The sequence below is a fragment of the Vespula vulgaris genome, chromosome 6, assembly GCF_905475345.1.
Source record: "Vespula vulgaris chromosome 6, iyVesVulg1.1, whole genome shotgun sequence".
Lineage (NCBI taxonomy): Eukaryota > Metazoa > Arthropoda > Insecta > Hymenoptera > Vespidae > Vespula > Vespula vulgaris.
The window spans coordinates 7,713,591-7,735,156 of NC_066591.1; the positions used below are offsets into that span (position 1 = coordinate 7,713,591).

Genomic DNA, 21,566 nt, shown 5'->3' on the forward strand with positions numbered 1-21,566 from the left:
GATAATGAAGAAGCGTTAGCATTTTTCCTCGCGATATTCAGACACCTGCATTGCGTCGAATAATGTAACTGAAAAAAAAGTGAGAAGACGAAGAGCGAATGTCACACTCCACCAACTGCCAACCCTTTTTTTTCCTTCTCCCTGCCAACGTTACCACCGTCGTGTCCTGTTTCCACTATCACCCTTTACACCCACCCTCCTATCTTTTCTTCTATCTTTCGTTCTCTCTCTTTCTCTTTCTCTCTCTCTCTCTCTCTCTCTTTCTTTCTTTCTTTCTTTCTTTCTTTCCTTCTCTCTCTCTCTCTCTCTTTCTCTCTGCTTCCGAATACATTCCTGTCGGGCATACCGCACGTGTGTGTTATGTGTTCGAATAAATTTGAATGCGAATGAGCGTCGAGAAAAAAAGTGATGGGGTTTAGAATGTGGGAGTGGACTGAGAATAGGAGTGAGATTTGTGAGTAAAAAGACAAAGGTAGAAATAGAGGGTATAAGAAGGTGAAAAGCAACTTATTTCGATTCGTTTATAGTTTTCTCTCTCTCTTTCTCTCTCTCTCTCTATTTTTCTGTCTTTTATTTATTTTAATTAATTCGATTATTTAAAAAGATAATATATTTAATTATCCAATTAATAATTTAATTATCATTAATATTTATTATATAAAGAACCGTCTTTCATTTATTTCACTATCTTTAAAACAGAAATAAATGAAAATAGACGTCGTCGGTCTGAAAATCGAAACTGGGAACCAAGACTGACAATTAATCGTAGTCGTAGAAGTACTTTTCTACTTCATCTCTCGCGAACACTATTATCTTTTAATTGGCAGGTCGGAACTCGGATTAGTCGATACTCTTAAACCCCGAACGATCGATAAAACATGCTCGAAAGCGTTGCCTCGTACCACATCGTGGAAGAATGCGTCCAGTGTGCGTCAATATTTTTCTGTGCCACGACGAAGAGAGGATAAGAGAGAAAAAGAAATAGAGAGAGAGAGAGAGAGAGAGACAGAGAGAGACAGAAAGAGAGAAAGAGAGGAAAATAGACACCGAGATATCGTCAAGTTACAAGCAAGCAAGCCCCTCTTCTACACCAAGTCCTCACTCGACGGATTTACACACCACCTGCTTCTGTTCCCTCTTCCCTCAGCTCGAGACTTTGTAGCTTGGTAGTCTGCATTGAAAGCCCGATTGTACGACAAAGCTCTTCTCTACGTCTCTCTATCTCTCTCTCTCTCTCTCTCTCTCTCTCTCTCTCTCTCTCTCTCTCTCTGTCTGTCTCTCTCATTTGGTTCATCGATTAAACTTAACACTCGCGTTTCTCTACGAGTAAACATGATTCCAGAATAACGAGATATGTATCTCTACCGATCCGATCGGAAAATATCGAGATTTTTGTGACATCAGATATATTACGTATCGGTATCGACGGTCTCACAATGAAATCCAGACGATTTTAATCGTACTTTTTATTATTATTCTTCTATTCTATACATATTCTATATGTATCATTTATATATATATATATATATATATATATACGCACATATATATCGTGCTTTCAAAGAGATGATAAAAAAGTAAAAAAAAAATGTATTATCGATACGAAAAGGGTGGATCGAAAAGAGGGAAAGAAAGAGAGACAGAGATAGAAAAAGAGAGGGAGAGAAAGAGAGAGAGATAGAGGGTTGGGGTTGGTCTTCTGTCCCTGAAGTTTGGCTTGTCGCCAATGGAACGATCTCCTCTCGCGCGAATAACGATTGGGAAATGATGTGGTCGTATTTTAAGGTGAAATCGGCAAACGATAATTAATCGTTGTCAAACACGCTCCAATCGTTTCTTCTATGTCGATAACAAACGGCGATACAACGCTTTGCCTATTATATTATCGTTATAATATAAAAGAAATTTAAGATAAGTGCCCTGCGGTCTTTGCACCATGAAGGAGATATATATGTTTAATTAGCGGGCGAATTCCCTACTCCTGTTCCTGTTCCTTCTTCTCCTCCATCTTTCCTCCATCTCTCTCTCTCTCTCTCTCTTTCTCTCTCTAGATTCTCACGGCGAGAGCCAGCCAGGCGTTTGTTCTCTTTCTTATCTCATCCTCATGCTGTTTCTTGCACTTCTGTATAATGCAATAGAGAAGCTCGAGGGGAAAATTTCGTGGCGACAACGTGGCCGGTAAATATATGTGTGTGTGTGTGTGTGTGTGTGTATGTGTGTATGTATATATATATATATATATATATATATACATTTACTGACCATACATACATGTGAATCTGTGTGTATTTATATATATATATATATATATATATATATATATATATGAATGTATGTGTATACATATGTATATATATATGTAGCTTTTAGCCTGTATGCTGCGACTGCCTTACAAGGCTATATTTTTTGAAATAATAACTTTTCTAGGACGGTCCGCGGCTTTTCCACGGTGAACGATAACAAGAAAAAGAAGGAAGACAGATAGAAAAAGAGTGTAAATACGTTCGGTGGAACGGACAAAATGTTACACCGAGGCGACGTTCGTGGAAGAGAAAATACGCAGAAGCGTACTGAATGCGACAGATGAATATCTTCCTTTGAAACGTCACGAAGCTTTCTTCTTTTTTTTTCTTTTTGTTTATTTTTCTTTTTTTTTTTTTGTTCTCCATCGCCTTTGTGCCGTCTTTTGATATCATCCGTAATATTTATATTTCACGAAATTTCGACTTTGATACTTGATATGTTTTGTGGATTGAAAGTGGAAATTTTTGTTGAGAAATTTTATGTTAAATAAAAGAATGAAATCTTTTTTATATATCTTTTGTTCTTTTCTAATAACAAAAGATAAAATGGAAAAGAGAAAGAGATAGAGATGGAAGTATACAGATCGTTCATAAAAGAAGGTTGGTTTGATATGGAAAAGAAGATCCTAGAATGGTTGTGAGAGATACTAGATGCACATAAAATGGCAAGCTATATGGTCATCCAACATTCTGGCAGGGAATCGAATCGTTCGTCGATCGACAAAAGAATTCTGCAGTGACGCGGAAACGCGAGTTCCTTCTCTCAAGCGTAGTGACACAATTGCTGTCAACCGGATAGAACTTCATAGCATATACGTATATATATGTGTGTGTGTGTGTATGTGTGTGTGTACGTATATAGATGTATATCGGTTTATTAAAATTTTACGCTGGAAAGAATGGATTTTATTTTTCTTCTATCGATTCCAACATGTTCAAAAATATCTGAAGGTATAATTGTACTTTTCTGTATTTTTTCACTTGCTACTATATATATATATGTATATACAGATATACATGTTATATATAATAGTAGCAAGTGAAAGAATAAAGAAAAGTACAATTATATCTTCAGTCTGATTTCTAAAGAAAATGAAAGAGAAATATACGTAATAGAGATCGCAATATCGGTTAAATTTCAATCGTCTTAGATTCATTTCTACGCCATTGTCTATCAAGAAAAAGAGAAAGAAAGGTAGAGAGAGATAGAAACCAGTAGCCTGTTTGTACAATCTCAACCCCTTTCGACTATATCCTCCACTCGATTCCTCTTCGAGTGCCGTTCCGGAGACATACGTTCCCAGAGTGATTTTAGTCGGACGATGGCTTCTCGAAATTAGGAAATGCCGGGCACGCCTCACTGGAAAACAATTATTTGCTACGAACGACTCATGAAGTACGTGCGGAGCTTCAACAAAGTCTGACTGTAGTACCAAGGTGAGCTGAAAAACTCTGACGTCTAGCTTTTCGGACGTTCGACGTTACCTTCATTCATCTTGAAGGAAACGAAAACTGTTATTAAAGTAGCCATAGATCACAGAAGTGGAATAAGTATAGTGATCTTTATCTCAAAGGGATTAAAATTTATTGATTTTTCAATGTCTATCCTTTTTCTCCCTCGTTCTCTCTTTCTTTAAATAAATAAATAAATAAATAAATTATAAAGAATATCGATTTTGAATTGAAAAATCTATCCTTTCATCAATATAAATTATTTAGGAGATATAGATAGAGATAGACAGAAAGATATACACACACACACACACATATATAAAATTATTTATAGAGTCATGTAAGTTTTGTTTTCATTCTTCTCACTTTATATCAAGATAACGAGCCCAGTTCGCAAACAAGAAAGTAAGAAAAAGTTATGCAAACAACGACACGGTGATCTTTATCCTATCTATATGAATAATAATGTTAGCAAAAAATATTTCTATCTAAGACGTATTAGTATAAACTCACATACACACACACACACACACACACACACACACATATATATTATATATCGATTTCTTCCCTTCCTTTTTCTTTTTAAGCTCGTTATGCATTCGACGCGTCACACTCGGCCGGCTATCGATTCACCTCGGTACATTTTAAGAATATCAATCCTTATCGCTTGCTATTATCAGCGCATATATACGTATACATACGGTCTACCTATCTATCTCTCTCTCTCTCTCTCTCTCTCTCTCTTTCTTCTTTCTCTCTTTTTCTCTCTCACTTTCTCGTCTCGTTAGGTTATTACGCACGCAAACGAGCGAATAAGCAAGCAACGTGCGTCGACGAAAGGAAAGCGAGCAGGCAGGGTCGCTCTCGAAAAAGACAGTGGCTATACGGATCACCGTAATAGCTAAGTAGTATAAGGCCGTTATATCGTCAGACGCACGCAAAGCGTCCTTCGCGAGACATCGTTAAAAGCTGCTACTGCTTCGACATGCGTGCTCACGCGCTCGTTCGCTCACTTGCTATGTATTTACGTGGCTCAGTATGAACATCAATTTACCTACGATGTACGACGCGTGTAATACGAACCTTCGTACGATAAATTCGAACGACGGACGCTTGAACAAATTGAAAACGAGAACTCGTACGAGGCAAATCCATTAGCCGTCATTTCACTTGCAAAATACTTGTTTCTTTTATTTGTTTTTTTCTGGTAAAATTGAAGTTAATTTTTCGAACGTCCAATATCTTGCGAAAATATAAGTATCTATTATCGAAAATGAAGAATAACGATAGATGTTATAAAGACGTTTGAATACTTATTTGTGTCGATATTATTAATATTTCCCATGAGAATATATTCTATAAATTCTCTAATATTTAAATTAATTAAATATCAAGAGAATAAAATTTCTATAATGCATGTGTGTGTGTCTGAGTGTATATATGCTTTTAGCGTATATAATCGTACGAGTAAACGAACATTCGCTCGTTAACAAAATAGTATCTCTCTGTCTTTCTTCTCTCTTTTTCTCTTTCTCTCTCTCTCTCTCTCTCTCTCTCTCTCTTCTCTTTTTCTTTCTGACATAAAATAATTACCGGCATGATGCATTGCATATGTCCAAGTTATCTATTCCTTCATAGTTAAATTTACAAATAAACGTGTAGAAACAACTACGTAGTAATTAGAGAACGTGGAGATCATTAAAGTTTCGATCATTTAACGAGTCAGCAAATAAAACTTTTTAATTGATATTTCCACCATTTCATTAAACCAACTCGCTACAATTCATTCACATTTGTTTTTGCTCCTTTTGTTCTTGCTCTTTTTTTTTCGTTTTTGTTTTAATTTTCATTTTATTATTCTTTTTTTTCGCTTTTTCCTGAAATAAAGATTCCCCTTTTTTCAAGATGGACGTCTTCAATTTTATCGAACGTACTTACTTATAACGTCCTATACGCCGGGATGCGTGTTCGAGGGTTATTATCGCTCATAGGGGTGGCGCATTTACTTTCCGCTTTTTTTCGTAGTACATAATTAAGGCGGAAAAACAAAAGTAAACACAATGGCGGAGGTACCTCGCTCGATAGAACGACGATGTTCTTGTCTGGCTTTCACTGGACAAAGTAAAAAATTAATAATCCAGTCAAATAAAGCTCGTCTTTACGCAAGCTCGTGGTAGTAACGAGTCATTATAAAGCTTAATCTACCTTTGGTATTCTTTCCAAAGAAAAAGAAAGAAAGAGCGAGAGAAAGAGTGGGAGAGAGAGAGAGAGAAAGAGAAAGAGAGACAATAAAAGAGAAAGACAGAGAGAAAGAGAGAGATAGAGAGAGAGAGAGAGAGTTCGTTTGCCAACGTTTGATAGCATTCCGTGCGTTCTAATATAACTCATCGATGTGAATGTTATTAAAAGTAAAAGGTTACTCGGTTTCCTTGAATTAATTGAATACTTCCTTTGTAGAAGGAATAGGAATGATAAAAGAGTAGAGATAGAAAGAAAGAGAGAGAAAAGAAAACAGAGGAAAAACAGATAGATATATTTTTACACTTGATGGTATACAATTTTGATTTTATTGTTAGGAAATATGATAGTACAAATTTATCGAAAATCGATTCGACTCGTTGAAAAATCGTATGAAACGTTACTATGACATATACGAAAGGATAAGAATAAATCCAGTGGTACGGTAGTCGAATTAAAGCATCGGGCATAGAACGTGAAAAAATAATGCTCTTTTGTTTACGCGTGCCGTTGACACATTGTGCAGATTTAGCTTCGGAGGAAGCCATTTACGGGGTATTTTTCGTTAAAAAACTCTAACCCTTCGCGGAGAAGCTTATTTTTAATTACCTTCATGATAGAGCAAAAGTAAAAAAGAGAGTAGGAGAAAGGGTGGAAGAGTGTGAAAGAGAGAAAGTGTGAGAGAGAGAGAGAGAGAGAGAGAGAGAGAGAGAGAGAGAGAGAGAGAGAGAGAGAGAGACAAGAAATAGAAACTCACTGCCGCTCGACTGTAATCTCCCGAAAGGCCACGAATTACGTTTTTTAATTTCCCACCGCTTGGACGATTATGTCAAGAAATAATACCATCTCTCTTTTGCAATTTCTCTTTTTCTTTCTTTCCTTGTCTAACTCACACGATCTCAACCTACTAGAAATTCTCTTTTCTGATTATACTCTGGTAAAATCTCATCTTGGTCGAGTTCACGTCGAGATTTCATTGGATTCTTCCTTCAAAGAATATTTCTTGTTTCTCGATTGATATGAAAACCTTTCTACGTTAATGTTTTAATTTTAAATCGTAGATCACGATCCACGAGAAACAAAAGATATTGTAACTGCCCTTTGTCGCGGTTTATCTATCTTTCGTATTAATCGATTCCTCCGGAATTTTCGAATGTTTTGACATTTTTATAATTTCCCCATTAAATACAAACGTACGAAACGGGTTAAATTAACGTCATAGGAACGAGCTACGAGTTACATTCTATCCTTTCATTTCATGTTCATCGATGTTTATTCATCGACTTGCACGTTGTAAAAGGTTAAGCGGCAGAAATTCCAACGTCAACTCGAACGAGAGTTTGAAATTAAATTTGTACTTTATTCCCATAGTCTCGACACGATCGTATTCTCCCCTCTTTCCATATCCCCACTCTCTCATTCTCTCTCTTTCTTTCTTTCTCTCCTTCTCTCTTTCTCTCTCTCTCTCTCTCCTACCTAAACCTTTTGGCATCTTCAGAGATTGTAAACAGTATAATAATGACCGTTCTTATTACTTATCCACGATGTTAGGAACGAAGAGCTTCAGGGTCGAACTTTCCGGATTTGCGCCTCTCCGAGATTCTAATTAGTAATGCTAACGAAAGTTCGTGCGGAATAATGAACGGCGTAGCGAGTATCGAATTAAGTGCCGTCTGGATTACGTCAACGCGTTACGAGTGTCAACGTAGTTGTTCGAATTTTGTCAGACCGTTCTTGTGAATTGCGAATGACAACGAGTTAGAGATAGAAGAGAGAGAGAGAGAGAGAGAGAGAGAGAGAGAGACAGTAATAGTAATAGTAGTAGGTAAATCTAGAAGGATGAAGAGAAGAAGGGGTAGGTGAGGACGTACGTGAGCGTTTGAGTTAACCGAGTTAACAAAAAATTACCATAAATACACACAGACACACATAAATATATACATATATACGAGAAGAGAAATTAAATGTGTATGCTTGACGTAATATTCCCGTTACTCGAAGATACGATATCTTGTTAAGAATTTGCAATTGTTGCACGCGACTTGGGAATTTCTACTGGATATCGTTCTAACTTCCATTTTCTTCTACGACGATTTCTGAAGATTCATATTCTCCTCGTGGTATCAAGGAAAACTACGTTTGCTTAGGTATATATCGAATTTTCTAATATAAGTTAGGCATTATAACTTGAAATTATTATATTTATCATCTAAGAAATTTCATATTCGTTAAGTTGTTATTTATAACCGTGTACGATTATCAAACGATTTATACAAAATAAATATAGCGATATAAGATAATGGAAATGTTTGAGCGTCGGTAACGATAAAGCGAACTATTTATCTTACCTTTCCTTCCGAGTTCTCGTCATCCTAAAGTCTTCGTCTTTTCATCCTACTCGGCAGCTTTTGTTCCACAGTCTTTTTGTTGCATTTCTCGAGGGGATGTGTTAATCTATTATGCCCATGGCAAAGGATTAGGCTCTCTCTCTCTCTCTCTCTCTCTCTCTCTCTTTCTCTCGCGTTCTTTTTCTTTTTATCTTTCTCTTGCTCTCTATCGTTTCATTTCTCGTTGCTCTCTCTACCGATTGAATTTTATCCAACATTCTTTACGTCGATTCTTTTTCAATCGAAAAAATAAATAATTTCATTTATTTCTTCGAGCGTTGCGAAATATCAGCGAATGAAAGCATAGAGAGCGATTATTATTATTATTATTATTAATAATATTATTGCAATCTCTTTTTTCTTGTTTTTTTTTCATTAATAACTTTTTATAATATTCCGATAGAAAAATCGTTTCTTTTTAAAATTGTACGTTAATGTTTGAGTGAATCAAGAGTACGAGTGCCACCAAGAGAAGAGGATCGAACAAACAGCAGCTACTTATCCATCGGAAGTACTTATCCATTGACGTGGTTTCGAGTCGACCAACAAACCGTGTTTTCACGGCTCGCTCGCTCGTTCTTGTACAAGATTACCGATACTTCGATTATACCGCTTACCGAGTTAACGATGTTATTGTTTGTTCAATCGGCGTCATTATTCCGGAAGAAGGCTCGATAGAATCTTTCTCTTCCTACTTTTCATCCTCTCTATCCAATCTCAGAATATTTCTACAAAGTGTTTCATAAAATGTAAATCTAACTCTGAGAGGAAAAAAGAAAAAGAAGGAAAAATTAATTTAAAGTTTAAAAATAATTACTTTGTAATCGAATATAAACTTTTCATCAAAATATTCTTAAGCACATTTAAAATGTGTGTGTGTGTGTATGTGCATTAGAAAATAAATTCGACAAAGAAATTATTAATATACTTAATTTATTTTGCAGTCGTACGAAATAACCATTATACCAGTATATTTCAATTTTTGTCTCATCGAAAGATCCATCGATGACACCTTTTTGCCGTAAAATCCTTTCGTATCTTCCGATCGAATATTCAAGCGTTTATTTTCGCGGGAAATAGAGCGTGCATAGGACAAGCTTTCCACCGTATCATCCTGGAAGCGCTAACGATTTTTGGACGCCATTATAGAGTTTTACCGTCATTTCCAGACGATAACGGAATATCGTGAAGTCTTTTAAAGCTTCGAATTACGAGTTAGAGACTCTTTTTATCTCTATCTTTATCTTAGCCACAGCTAAAGTCATTTTCGTGCATACTTCGTCCTAACGATTACAAGTTTAATATTATATCCGGTCGAGCGATTCACTCGCTCGGATAGACCGTTTCGCTCGTTTCTAAATTATGTTGATGTTTCTCTAAGATATATATATACATATATATATATATATATATATATATATATATATATGTATGTATACTTGGGAATATATCAAAGAAGTACCTTGTAATATGATATAAGAGCAACCGAGACGTAATTTACGGCAAGGTTGGACTATTACCATTCAGTGGTAAGAGCAGCTTATATGAACCGATAGACACACACAAACATACACACATATATACATTCAATACTACGTGTAAGTACATATACCGTAGAAAGTCTTGGCATCGATATTAGTAACGTAACAGTATGTAGTAGTATTATAGCAGAGAAATAGTAGTGGTAACAGTAATACTAACCGTACAGAGAGCCAGGCGTCTCTCCCTCAGGATTACGCCGGTTCGTTGGACATCTCCGTCAGTTTCTGCCAATGTGTCAGACAGATGTGCTCGATGCCCGACGGCCTCTTGCGTTTCGAGGCTCGAATCTGCAAATGTGCGATTAATTGAAGATTAGTCGAATTACCGGCCAGTGTTCCGCGCCTTCCTATGCCGGAGAGAAGGCCGATCATCGAGACGTCACTCGCAGAAAGGACATCGCTCGTTCTCGGGACGTCTCTCGTTAATCGTCGCTTAGATTCCACTACGGTGCATCATGCTAGATATCTATTTGACGTACTATACCTCTGCTTCATCTCCATGCTTTTCATGCAATTCCGAAAGGATTTCAATTGCGTTTCAATGAAATTACTTAAGTTAATTTCGACTTCAATTTGCGTTTCATTGAATTTACCTTACGTTGATTTGCTTGAATTTAATCGTAAAATTTTTACGAATGAATTCATATTTATGATGCAAAATTTTACTTTGTTAGACACACACACACACACACACACACACAAGAGGAAATAGAAAGAAAAAGATTGTTTTAATTACATTAGCAAAATTTCTTTATACATATATTACGAAATATAAACAAGGCAAATATTACAAGTACCGTTTAGAATAATCGATAAAATGGTCGAGAGTCGAAAGCATAATAATCTCGACGACGATGGCGTGCGAATGATAACGAGGTGATAAAATAATGATGCTCGATATCCGATCAATTTGAGCCAGCGAACGTCAATGAAATGTATTGTCTTCGATAAATGGTAGAATATATTTTTAGCCTAATGACATTCTCGTAGAAAAATTCAAGTTTATTTTATAACGACCAGCTTTTTATAATGATATTATCGATAAGTATCGATCGAGCACATCGATAACGAATGGTAATCAACCAATAATTTCTAATAACATTTTCGAACAATTTTTTAATGATAATTAGATACTTTTACTGTATTTTTATAACAATGAATTCTCTCTCTCTTTCTTTCTCTCTCTGATATATTTAAATTGTATTATTATATGTATAGAAAAAAAGTAAGTATTATAGCTCCGCCAAGAAAAAAGAACATTAGATGATATAATCATCACTAGATGCTTTTCTAGAAGGAAAAACACTTTTGTTATGACCATGTACCTGTATGCATGAATCATTTTTTATCATTATATTGTAGTCGATATAACGGATGATATCAAATGATTCCCTACTTTATTCTCTCTCTCTCTCTCTCTCTCTCTCTTTCTTTCATTCTCTCTCTTTTCTTTTCTTTTTCCTCACTCTTTTTCGGCTACTTCATTTTATTTTTTCTCTCCTCCTTTCCCTCTCTTCTTTTATACCCAACACCTTTCAGAGAATTTATGCTCGAACCGCGTCGACGAAGCGCAGCGATAATGAGGAAATATCGTTTTGCGATATCGATCCGTTTTATATGAAAGGACCTGCCACGAAAAAGGCTCGTTACTTGTTATATACCATAGATACGAGACACGTGAATCGATTCTATGCATCGAAGCAATAGCATATCGACGTGAAAAGCAACATTATCTTTTTATCAATCAAATTGATATCGTTCCATAAGAGTCTAGTTATCGTATTATTGCCCATGATATTATTTAACGACTGAACGGAAAGCTACGCTTTAGATTGTTAATGAAATCATACGTTTTTGATAACTTTTACACGTTCGTAAAAAAAAATTCGTTTTGAAAAATTTTTATCGACTTTGTTCACAGCTAGATAGAGTAAACTCCAAAACGATTTTACTTTTAATCCTTTAATACTGTCGATTCTTGCAAAACCATTTTCTAGTTGCATTCGAGTATTTCACAGGATTTAAATCGAAAGTTATTCTTTTATCAGCAATAGAATGCTATCCGGCTTATACCGTCAAACGAATCTTATAAATGTTATGAACATAGGTCAATACGAAAAATATTTCAATATTGATAACAGCCGCCTATGAAAAAAAGAATATGTTTCTCTCTAATTTGTATAGGTCACGTTTATTACCACTGCAGTATTTCGATCGAAGTATATTGTTACAATGAAAACTCATATACAAATATCGAACAATAAATAACGAACAATAATATAGAACGAGGTAGCATGTATTTCACGAAGCAACTATTACAAAAACCGGATGTAACATTGAATCCCACGAATTCTACTTTACGGTAAAAGCGACAAAAGCGTGGTGAACGCTCGTATATATCATGAATCATGATCGATATCAGGAAAGTGGAAAAAAATGTTTCTTTCGCACGCTTCCAACTTCCTCGAAATATCGTCTTCACGAGAAAGCTCGGAAACGAGACTCCATTTTCACAAATTAGCAAAGCAATCTTCGTTTCCAATTTCCAACATATTTATTATACCTTAGCAACATAGCCAGGTAGGTGAGTGGGTGGTAGGTAGGTAGGTAGGTAGGTAGATAGGTAGGTAGGTAGGTAGGTAGGTAGGTAGGTAGGTAGAGAATATTCGCCGAAGGCCAAAAAGAGTAGTGGTTTCAAGAAAAAAAGTAGAGAATATTTTTCTGGTAAGTGTATTTTCCATGCGCGTTATTTAAATTGCAACACACTCGCGGGCAAAAAGCAATTGAATCCATTCGCGAGTTCCATTTTTCCGTGGTTTTCCATATGGAGAAGGACCGTAGAGAACAGCAACTGCAATTTCCCGGTGCGTAAATGGCAAGTACGTTGGTAACGTCTAGCTCGAGCGTGGTTGAACATATTACCCCCTTACACGTATGACATACGTATCGTAGTATAACAATACGACGCATAACTCGCATTCTCTTCTTGAATGTGCTTGTACATAGGTATATATATATATATATATATATATATATATATATATATATATATACGTACAAGTATATACAGGAGGGAGAGAGAGAGAGGGAGAGAGAGAAAGAGAGAGATAAGAAATCTGCAGGGTGCTTCAACCTTGAAAGTAACGTTCGTACAATTTCTCAACAGAGAGACTCATTCGTTTCAAAATTTTTCGACACATTTCAAAGGATTAAACTTTAAAATTCTTTTCTCTTTTACTTTGTTTTTTTTTTGTATTTTTCATTTATATATGCTCTTTCAATTTATATCAAATTAATAATAAGATAGGAAAAGAAGAACTTTGAAGATTGTAAGAAAATTTTACTTGTGACGTCTGTTTCTTTAATTTTATAAACGTATAAATTTGTCGAGTAACTATCCTTTATATTCATACTATAAACTATATCATTACGTATGTGAACATCGTTTTCTCGATATACGCTCCAACGCGTCTCTACGCTTTGGTACGATCGACCCTCACGGAGAACGTTTTAACCATCTAGGTCATGTAGGTACGCGCGCGCGTGCACGCATTTCTCTTCGTTTCATGATCATTTCATCGCGAAGCAAATATTGAATTTGCGTGGTCGTCTAGTTTCTGCATTGCAGATGAATTCGCTCTCGCCTGGCCGAGTTGATGCGTTCAACCGTAGAATTATGACGAGAGAAAAAAAATGAACAGATAAATAAGATCTTCGTGTATATCTTAAAACGTGAAATAGTTTTTTCAAAGTAGGACTTCGTTTTAATTATAATTTTAATCTATATACGAAAGTACGTTTTTGAAAATAGTAAGTAATTAACATATATCTGTAAAAGTAATTTATCTCATATTTATCATGTTTTGCGTGAACGTCGAGTATACCATAAATAATAGGGAAACCATCGGTTATAATCGATAAGAAAAACGCAAGAAGAAAAACGAGGTAATAAGTAAACTTCAACACCTTCGAAACGTCTAAACTGACGGACGTAAGGGTTCTTTAAAATTATATTTTCAAGAGTTCAAGTATAAAATATATGGCATGCAAGTATCACTAGAGAAATAAAGTAAAAGAGAGAAAGAGAGAAAAAGAAAGAAAGAAAAAACGAAAGAGAAAGAGAAAGAGAAAGAGAGAGAGAGAGAGAGAGGGAGAAAGAGAGATAGAAGAAAAATTTATTTCCCGTTTTAAGCCAAGTTCATACCACGTGTTGCACAGCCGATTAACAAGCTCAAAGGTAAGTTTATACCTACACGCACCATCGAAACGATCGATCGATCGAAACGTTTGAAATTCTTATAATAACGAGTAGTTGCTACAGAAAAGAGCAACTGGTATAAGCTCTCGTAGGACGTTGAGAAAAACTAAATTAACTTTCAGCGACATTGACGTGACTTCGAAACGATCGACGTAGCCGTCGAGTCGTCGGAGTCGACGCCGTCGCCATTAAATCTTCTCGTGGGACGTATGTTTATATATATATATGTATGTATGTATGTATGTATGTATATACGCACGATACGTACGATAATATACGTTGCTGCGTACATATATAATATATGTGTGTGCGTATATATGTTTGTGTGAGTACGCGATACAAGTTTTCCCATCAGAAGGCAAGTAACGTACTGTCGTGTGACGACAACGACGACAACGACGACGACGACGACGACGACGTAACTTTGATATTATGTAGACTCGTCGTACGAATCTACCGTCGAAGCTACGCGACATATATACACACACACAAATACATAGTTATGTATATGTATGTACATATATTCCCAGATGCATAGCTATGTCCTATCCAACGTTTCAACGACACGTCGTCCTTCTCGAAACGTTGGTAACTTTGAGGACAAGTCATGAGAATATTTTCTCGAGGTGTTACCCTTGCATCAGACGGCCAATCTTCGATTCGTCCGAGAGTCGACTCAAGATCGAGCTTGTTAGAGCCAACGACAACGACGACGACGACGACGACGACGTCTTCGTATAAATTGGAATTTTTCGACCGTAAAATCTTCGACAAAGTTCTATATACTTTATTCTCTGGAGATGTTCGCGTGGACCTTTATTGGATACCATTGTATTCAAACGGAAAACGATGGTAGTTGTTTTGAGAAAGCTCGCTTATTAAATATTGTCTTGGATAGTGAAAGGAGAGACTCGTAAATCGTCCTGTTTATTTCGATTTAATTATCACCCATCTGCTAAGGTATACTATATCGTATTTACTTATCTTTGAGAAATACAATGTGTGTTCTTTTGAATAATTCATGTGGGATCATCACGTGGATAAGAGAATAAAATACAGCCGTGTTCGATTTGTACGACGGAAATCTTTGCCGAAGAGAAAGGAGGTGTGCTTTTGAAGTCATTAAGAAACGATAACGGGATAAAATATGACGTAGAGAAAACTCAGAGTTGTATTTTTCACTGAAAACTTTTTCGTTAGTATTAGGTATATAGAAATGGATATGAAAGATCAGTTATCCAAACGGATCACGTACATCACAAAACATTATGAAACGAGTTCAACGTTGTTTTGCAAACGTTCGAAAAATATTTTTGACCTCGTTGAATTCACACAAATTAGAAAACGGATATGGTCGATTAAATCATCGAATTGAAATCAATATCTTTGATTTCCAATCAAATGATAAATATTTTCACAGTAGAAATCTAAACGTGAAGTGTACCGATTTGATTGCGCGCGTATATCATAAACTTTTTTCTTTTTTATCGTAAAAAATAAAAAATAATTGAGGACAGTCAGATAAACAATTTTTTCCCTCCCGCTAGGATATATTTTACAATCATACGTAACGCCTAAAATAAACGTGTTAGAATGAACGATTAACGTGAACGCCCACCGTTTACGAGATTACTTTCGTACACATACATGTGCACATGTTACATATATCGTTTCATAGACGGCTGAGTCATAGCGACATCATTTTTGATTGGCTTCGAAAGCATACCGGAAGCAGGACTTAACCTCTTCGAATGAGAAGAGAGAAAGAGAGAGAGAGAGAGAGAGAGAGAGAGAGAGAGAGAGAGGGAGTATGAGAGTATGCGAGGGATTGAGTAAGTGAGAAAGAGAAGGAGGAAAGTAACGAGGGATTGAGATTACACTTGAGGGAGTGCTCCAGCGGTTCAGGATTTAAGCATTATTTCTCGTTCGAATCGGTCGACATTAACGAAGCCATTAGTACTTCCTTAACTCCGCGACGGCTGTGCCAATGGAACTGAAATCGCAGCTACGAAATGGAAGCTGCATCGAGTAATGGAGCGGCCATCTGTCGCGTAAAAAAAAAGGAATGAGGTTTCTCCCTATATACGTTTTATTCCATATCTCTCTTTCCCCTTCCTCTCTCTCTCTCTCTCTCTCTCTCTCTCTCTCTCTTTCTCTCTTACACTCACTCACTTATTCACCCTCACAGAGGGTATATCATTTTTATCGTAAATCATATTTCCAAACTCGTTAGAGAAGCCGCGAAAGTTCTCGTGCAACTTCGCCAATTATTTTTTTCGCACCTTTGGCGTATATAACATAATCATCAAACAGAAAGAAAAAGAAAGAGAGAGAGAGAGAGAGAGAGAGAAAACTCAGTTTGAAAACTTTCGGAAATTCAGTCTTCGTAGGATTCTATAATAGAAATCGATGGTGGCTTTCGTATCGACAAGCATTATCGTTGACATCAAATATTACGGCATTTATTCTACGAAAACGTATATCTATTGCGACCTGCTTGATACTTATCGGTATTCAAGAATGAACTACTATGGAATAGTACTATAGTAGGTACGTCTTACGTCGGCACGCCTAACCGTTGCCATACTGCGCTTGCTGCATTGTATGCTTACACGACAATCAACATGGCTCGTGTGAAACGTCGCGCATACCAAGCCTACTTGCTTCCCGACGCCAATACTACGTATATATATACTTGTACATACGTACACAGATATATTTATACATAGGTACGTACGTACGTACGTATCTACATACATACGTACGTACGTACGTATCTACTTACACACTCATAGTTCAGTGTGCACGGCGTACAATGTAGCGTTGTCGGGAAACATCGACACGGTACACATGGCTGCATGCTCTCTATACGAAAACGCGTAGGTATTCGAGCTATAGTACTGAGATTGGGTAGGTCACTTCGCAATCTCCACTTGCAAAGGGAACCGAAACGAGAATGAAAATACTTCGTCCCTATTACAAAGAGAACCAACGTTCGTATTTTACTCATTTTAGATTTTAGACGTAATCATGTAAAAGGAATTACGATAGTTTTCTAATGATTGCTTCAACGTTTTCTTATATTAAATAGATACAATCAGAAATGAATTTAACGGGACGTTCGAACATCATTCAATTTCGTCTATTTCATAGTACTTTTTTTACTCGTCTATTTTTAAAAACCGGTCAATTTGGTCGTGAAATTTGACGATGATGTAAATCGTTTATATCGTGATCCTCGAAGTTTTATCATTCATCGTGATACTACTGAACGGTAAGAGGAAAAAATCGAACGAAATATACGCTTCGTAAGAAGAAAAGTACGGGCGAAGCTTTTAGAGAACTATCCGGCGCAGCTTTTAGTGCGTTTCATCCGGACGAGTACCACCACCAAGGGGAGCCGCTTAAGAACAATCAAGGTGTGTTCTCTTACGATTCGAAGTGCGACAGGCGCGTCATTTCAAACGACAGCAGTAGCGAAAGCACTTGCTGAGTACTTTGTCCGTCGAGGCCATTATGAAAATGATGCGCGCCCTTTGTCAATCGTTCTCTTCCGAAAGGTATACTTTGCTTCTTATAAACGTTCACCGTAGCCAAATTTGTCGGGCGACTCGTTTGATCATCGTTTATCATACTAATTGATTCTCGAGGTAAAACGTTGCTTTAATTTTTAATGGAACGATTTTTAAATCTCTTTAATTAAACAATTCTCTGATACATTAATATAAGATTTATTTATTACTTTCTATGCATATCTTTACTTAATTAAAAAAGAAATAATTTTTCTATTTACGTTAGAGATTAAAATAGCGCAATTCTTCTGTTATCCTTTGAGATATTTATCCTTCAAGATGTCCTCCTTTCTCTCTATCCTTTCTATCTCCCTTTTACTCGAGAAAGTATCGGAGATCGAGATAACCAAAGAATATACATATATCGTAATCTTCGTGTCACAGTGTATATATATGCGTGTGTATACGTAGGTACAATTGAACAAGTATGAGTAGCTATATTTAGATAGTCGTTGAAGCGAGAGGAAGGTAGATATATCGGTTCCTGCATAAGTTACACATTCGCAAACGTATAGGTGCTTCTACGCGGAGACGCGTGCAACTTCGATTCGTGTTTGTACAAGCGCGCGTATTCGAGTGTATATGTGTATTTCCTATGAGGGTTGGTGTCCCATACGAAAACAAGTTACATTGACCCAAGGGACCCCTATCTTTGATACTGGGTCATCCCATAACAAATTGATCGGTGGCATTGGATCGTAGAGCTTTGGAACTAGTCTTCCATGCTTCGTCGCGGGACAAAGTCCTTTGTGAAGCTTTTGCTTAGTTTCAGCCAACCCTCGTACACTTTACATTTGGCTTCTATGTTTCACGAAAAACATACGGCCTTGTCGACTCTGTCTGCCATTATTTCTCTCTTTCTCTGTCTCTCCCTTTATCTCCTTTCATCTAGTCTGTCCTTCTCTTTATCTCTCTTTCAGTAGACAAGATCTTCAGTTGCTTTTAGAGTAGTCTCCGTGCGAAACGCATCCCTTTCGTCTCATATAAAATCATCGCGTACTTAAAATTCCATTTTCCTCGTTTAACCATGGAGATTTTAATAATCGTCATCGATCGATTAATTTCGCCCGATAAAAGTTCACAGAAGAGAACCTTTTATTCTTTCATCGGAACTAACGTTCGCCGTTGAAATTTCTACGGAAATCGGATTAATTCGGTACAAATAGCTGTAAATAGGTGAAAATAATGCACCATGGTACATCTATTTGCTCTTCCTATCTCTTTTACATTCTATCTCTTTCTCTCTCAATCCTACTAGAGTACCGATCAACGATCTCATTTAAATTTAAACATTACCATGAGTCCTAGCCGATAATTGTCGCGACATTCGGGATTAATTGTTGGAACAGCATGGCAATTAATTATCGCACGCTTCTGCCCGCGTCGCGCTATTTTATCGGTGAGCGAGAGCACATGATCTATATATATAAAAGAGTAAGTGAGAGAGAGAGAGAGAGAGAGAGAGAGAGAGAGAGAAAGAGAGATAGAAAGAGAAAGAGAGAGAATGTTTGACGCACGCGTAGACATCATTGGAAAGAGGAGGCTCTCGTTCGTGCGTTTATTCGCACCCGCCATTACGTCATTGTACCCTACGAAATTCCAACGCTCTCTCTTTCTCTCTCTCTCTCTCTCTCTGTCTCTCTAGTACGATTGATAAAAAACAAGAGGACCTGATTGGATCCATTGACGTAGCACGCGTGACATTTTCATGCAAACCATTCTCCATTCTTCCCCACTCTTTCTTCCTTCTCTCGTAAACAATGCGATAAAACCATCGGTTAGCCTCACAAAAACCAAATTAAATATCACGCTTGACCTCTTCCTCTCTCTCTCTCTCTCTCTCTCTCTCTCTCTCCCTCTCTCTCTATCTCTCTATATTTCTCTTTAATTTCACTCACCGCGTACAATGAGCAACATTTCAGTTTCTATTTTGTTGTTTTTTCGTTCTCCATTTCCACATATCGAATTATCTTCGCTAACAGTAAGTATAAAATGTTTGGACGATATAATATATGAATTTTTTCACTCAGAATTTAGAACGGAAGTCGGATATTTTTAAATTCCTTGAATACATTTTTTCGTAACGACGTCATTCGGCTAAGACTCCAGGAATAACCAGTGATGATCGAAAAATAGTTGTTCTAGTGGTAGATTCGAAAAGGAAAAAAAGGAAATAAAAAAAAGATCTTTTCTCCATACTATGAAACTTTGCTCTTATAGGAAAACTCGAAATGGCTTGCATCCAAGTTGGAATATAAAGCGGAAGCGAAACCGCCATAAATCCGATACATACCGCGCGCTATACGCTACGGAAATTCGTTATCGGATACAATGGCAATTTTTTCTCTCTCTCTCTCTCTCTCTCTCTTCCTTTATTCCTTTTATTTTCCGTGTTGTTTCTTTTTTTTAACCCCCGAACGACGACACCGGGGGATACACAGCGGCTTCTTCGTTGCAGGAAGCGCTACGAGCGCGACACTGTAACACGAACCTTCGTCGTCGATCTGGCCGGTTGTCGATGAATTACGAGATCGTAGATCGAGGGGAATCGTTAAAAAAATATCGCTACGTTTTTCTATTTTCTCTTTTTAACATCTGCGTACGATTTAAAAGGAAGGAGGGTGTACTCGTTAGAGTAGAGTTGGAGGTTACATTCTTTAGAAAGAACGGACGAACGTTTTACTTCGAAATCCGATCCAATAGGAATGTTACAAAACACCAAGAGAGACTACTACTGCATCGTGCCTATACTTTCTGTCATGGGATATATATCCCATGGGACGATCCATAAACTTCGGATCTTGCAGTCATCCATTTTCGTATGGAATACATTCGTACGTATGTAAATATAATGTTTATATACGCTTAGAAATATTCATATTACGAATATCTATGCATACATATATATATGTGTATATATATATATGTGTGTGTGTGTATGGATATATTTCATACTCATTTATGCATTTACACATATGTAAGTACATGTATATTCATAAATGCACTGTGAGTATAAAAGTTCCTACACACACACACACACACACACACATGTATATATTTAAATACATACATATCTGTATACGTAAACATTGCAAAGTTTTGATCCTACCTAAAGGGCACCTAAGGACTTGCGTACTTGCTCATTTTCCGAGGTTTTCGTCTTCACCTACCATTCTCCTATACACATCGAAACATAATCTTCTCCGACTGCGAAACGACCGGGTCGTTCGTGCAAGTAGCTCGGCCGAACAACACAGTTAATATCTGGAGCGCGTTGGACGCGAACGCGTCGCTTTCGTGATATATCGTGGCCATATAAGCTACGGCTTTACCAACGATACGCTCGCAAAACGGTAGACTGATTTCCATGTTTATGGAAGGTCAGCTGGGGGTTAACCCACGACACGACCGCCGAAGACCTATGTTAAACATCTACCTTCAAAGACCGTTTTTTCTCATGTGAGTCTACAAAAATTCTTTACTTTCTTTACTTACATTAATACAACCTATAGAGTGTTCTTAAAATATTCAACGTTATAAGGAACATTAAAACCAACAAAAGAGAAAGACAAGAAGAAGAAGAAGAAGAAGAAGAAAGCCATTTATTTTTATCGTTTATCAATATTTAACTTCGAACATTTTAGGAACGTCCTATACATATATATATATATATATATATATATATATATATATATATATAGACACAAACGTTTACATACATACATACATACATACATACATACATAGATACAAGTGGTATTACTGTGGCACAAGCGCAATTATTATTACACTCGTTATTTCTTCACTCCATT

At 36.7% G+C, this 21,566-nt stretch overlaps 1 protein-coding gene across 5 annotated transcripts in view; it reads left to right on the plus strand.

The window, feature by feature from the left end:
* LOC127064633 (irregular chiasm C-roughest protein-like) overlaps nucleotides 1-21,566 on the plus strand; it is a 129,471-nt gene that overhangs the window by 59,256 nt on the left and 48,649 nt on the right. The window contains exon 1 of one of the 5 annotated variants that reach the window (XM_050995969.1): nucleotides 20,798-21,213. The exons of the other annotated variants lie outside the window; for them this stretch is intronic. Coding sequence (XP_050851926.1) covers nucleotides 21,122-21,213 — 92 coding nt within the window. The 5' untranslated portion in view covers nucleotides 20,798-21,121. Of the gene's footprint in view, nucleotides 1-20,797; nucleotides 21,214-21,566 lie in introns of those variants that run through there. 5 annotated transcript variants of the gene reach the window in all.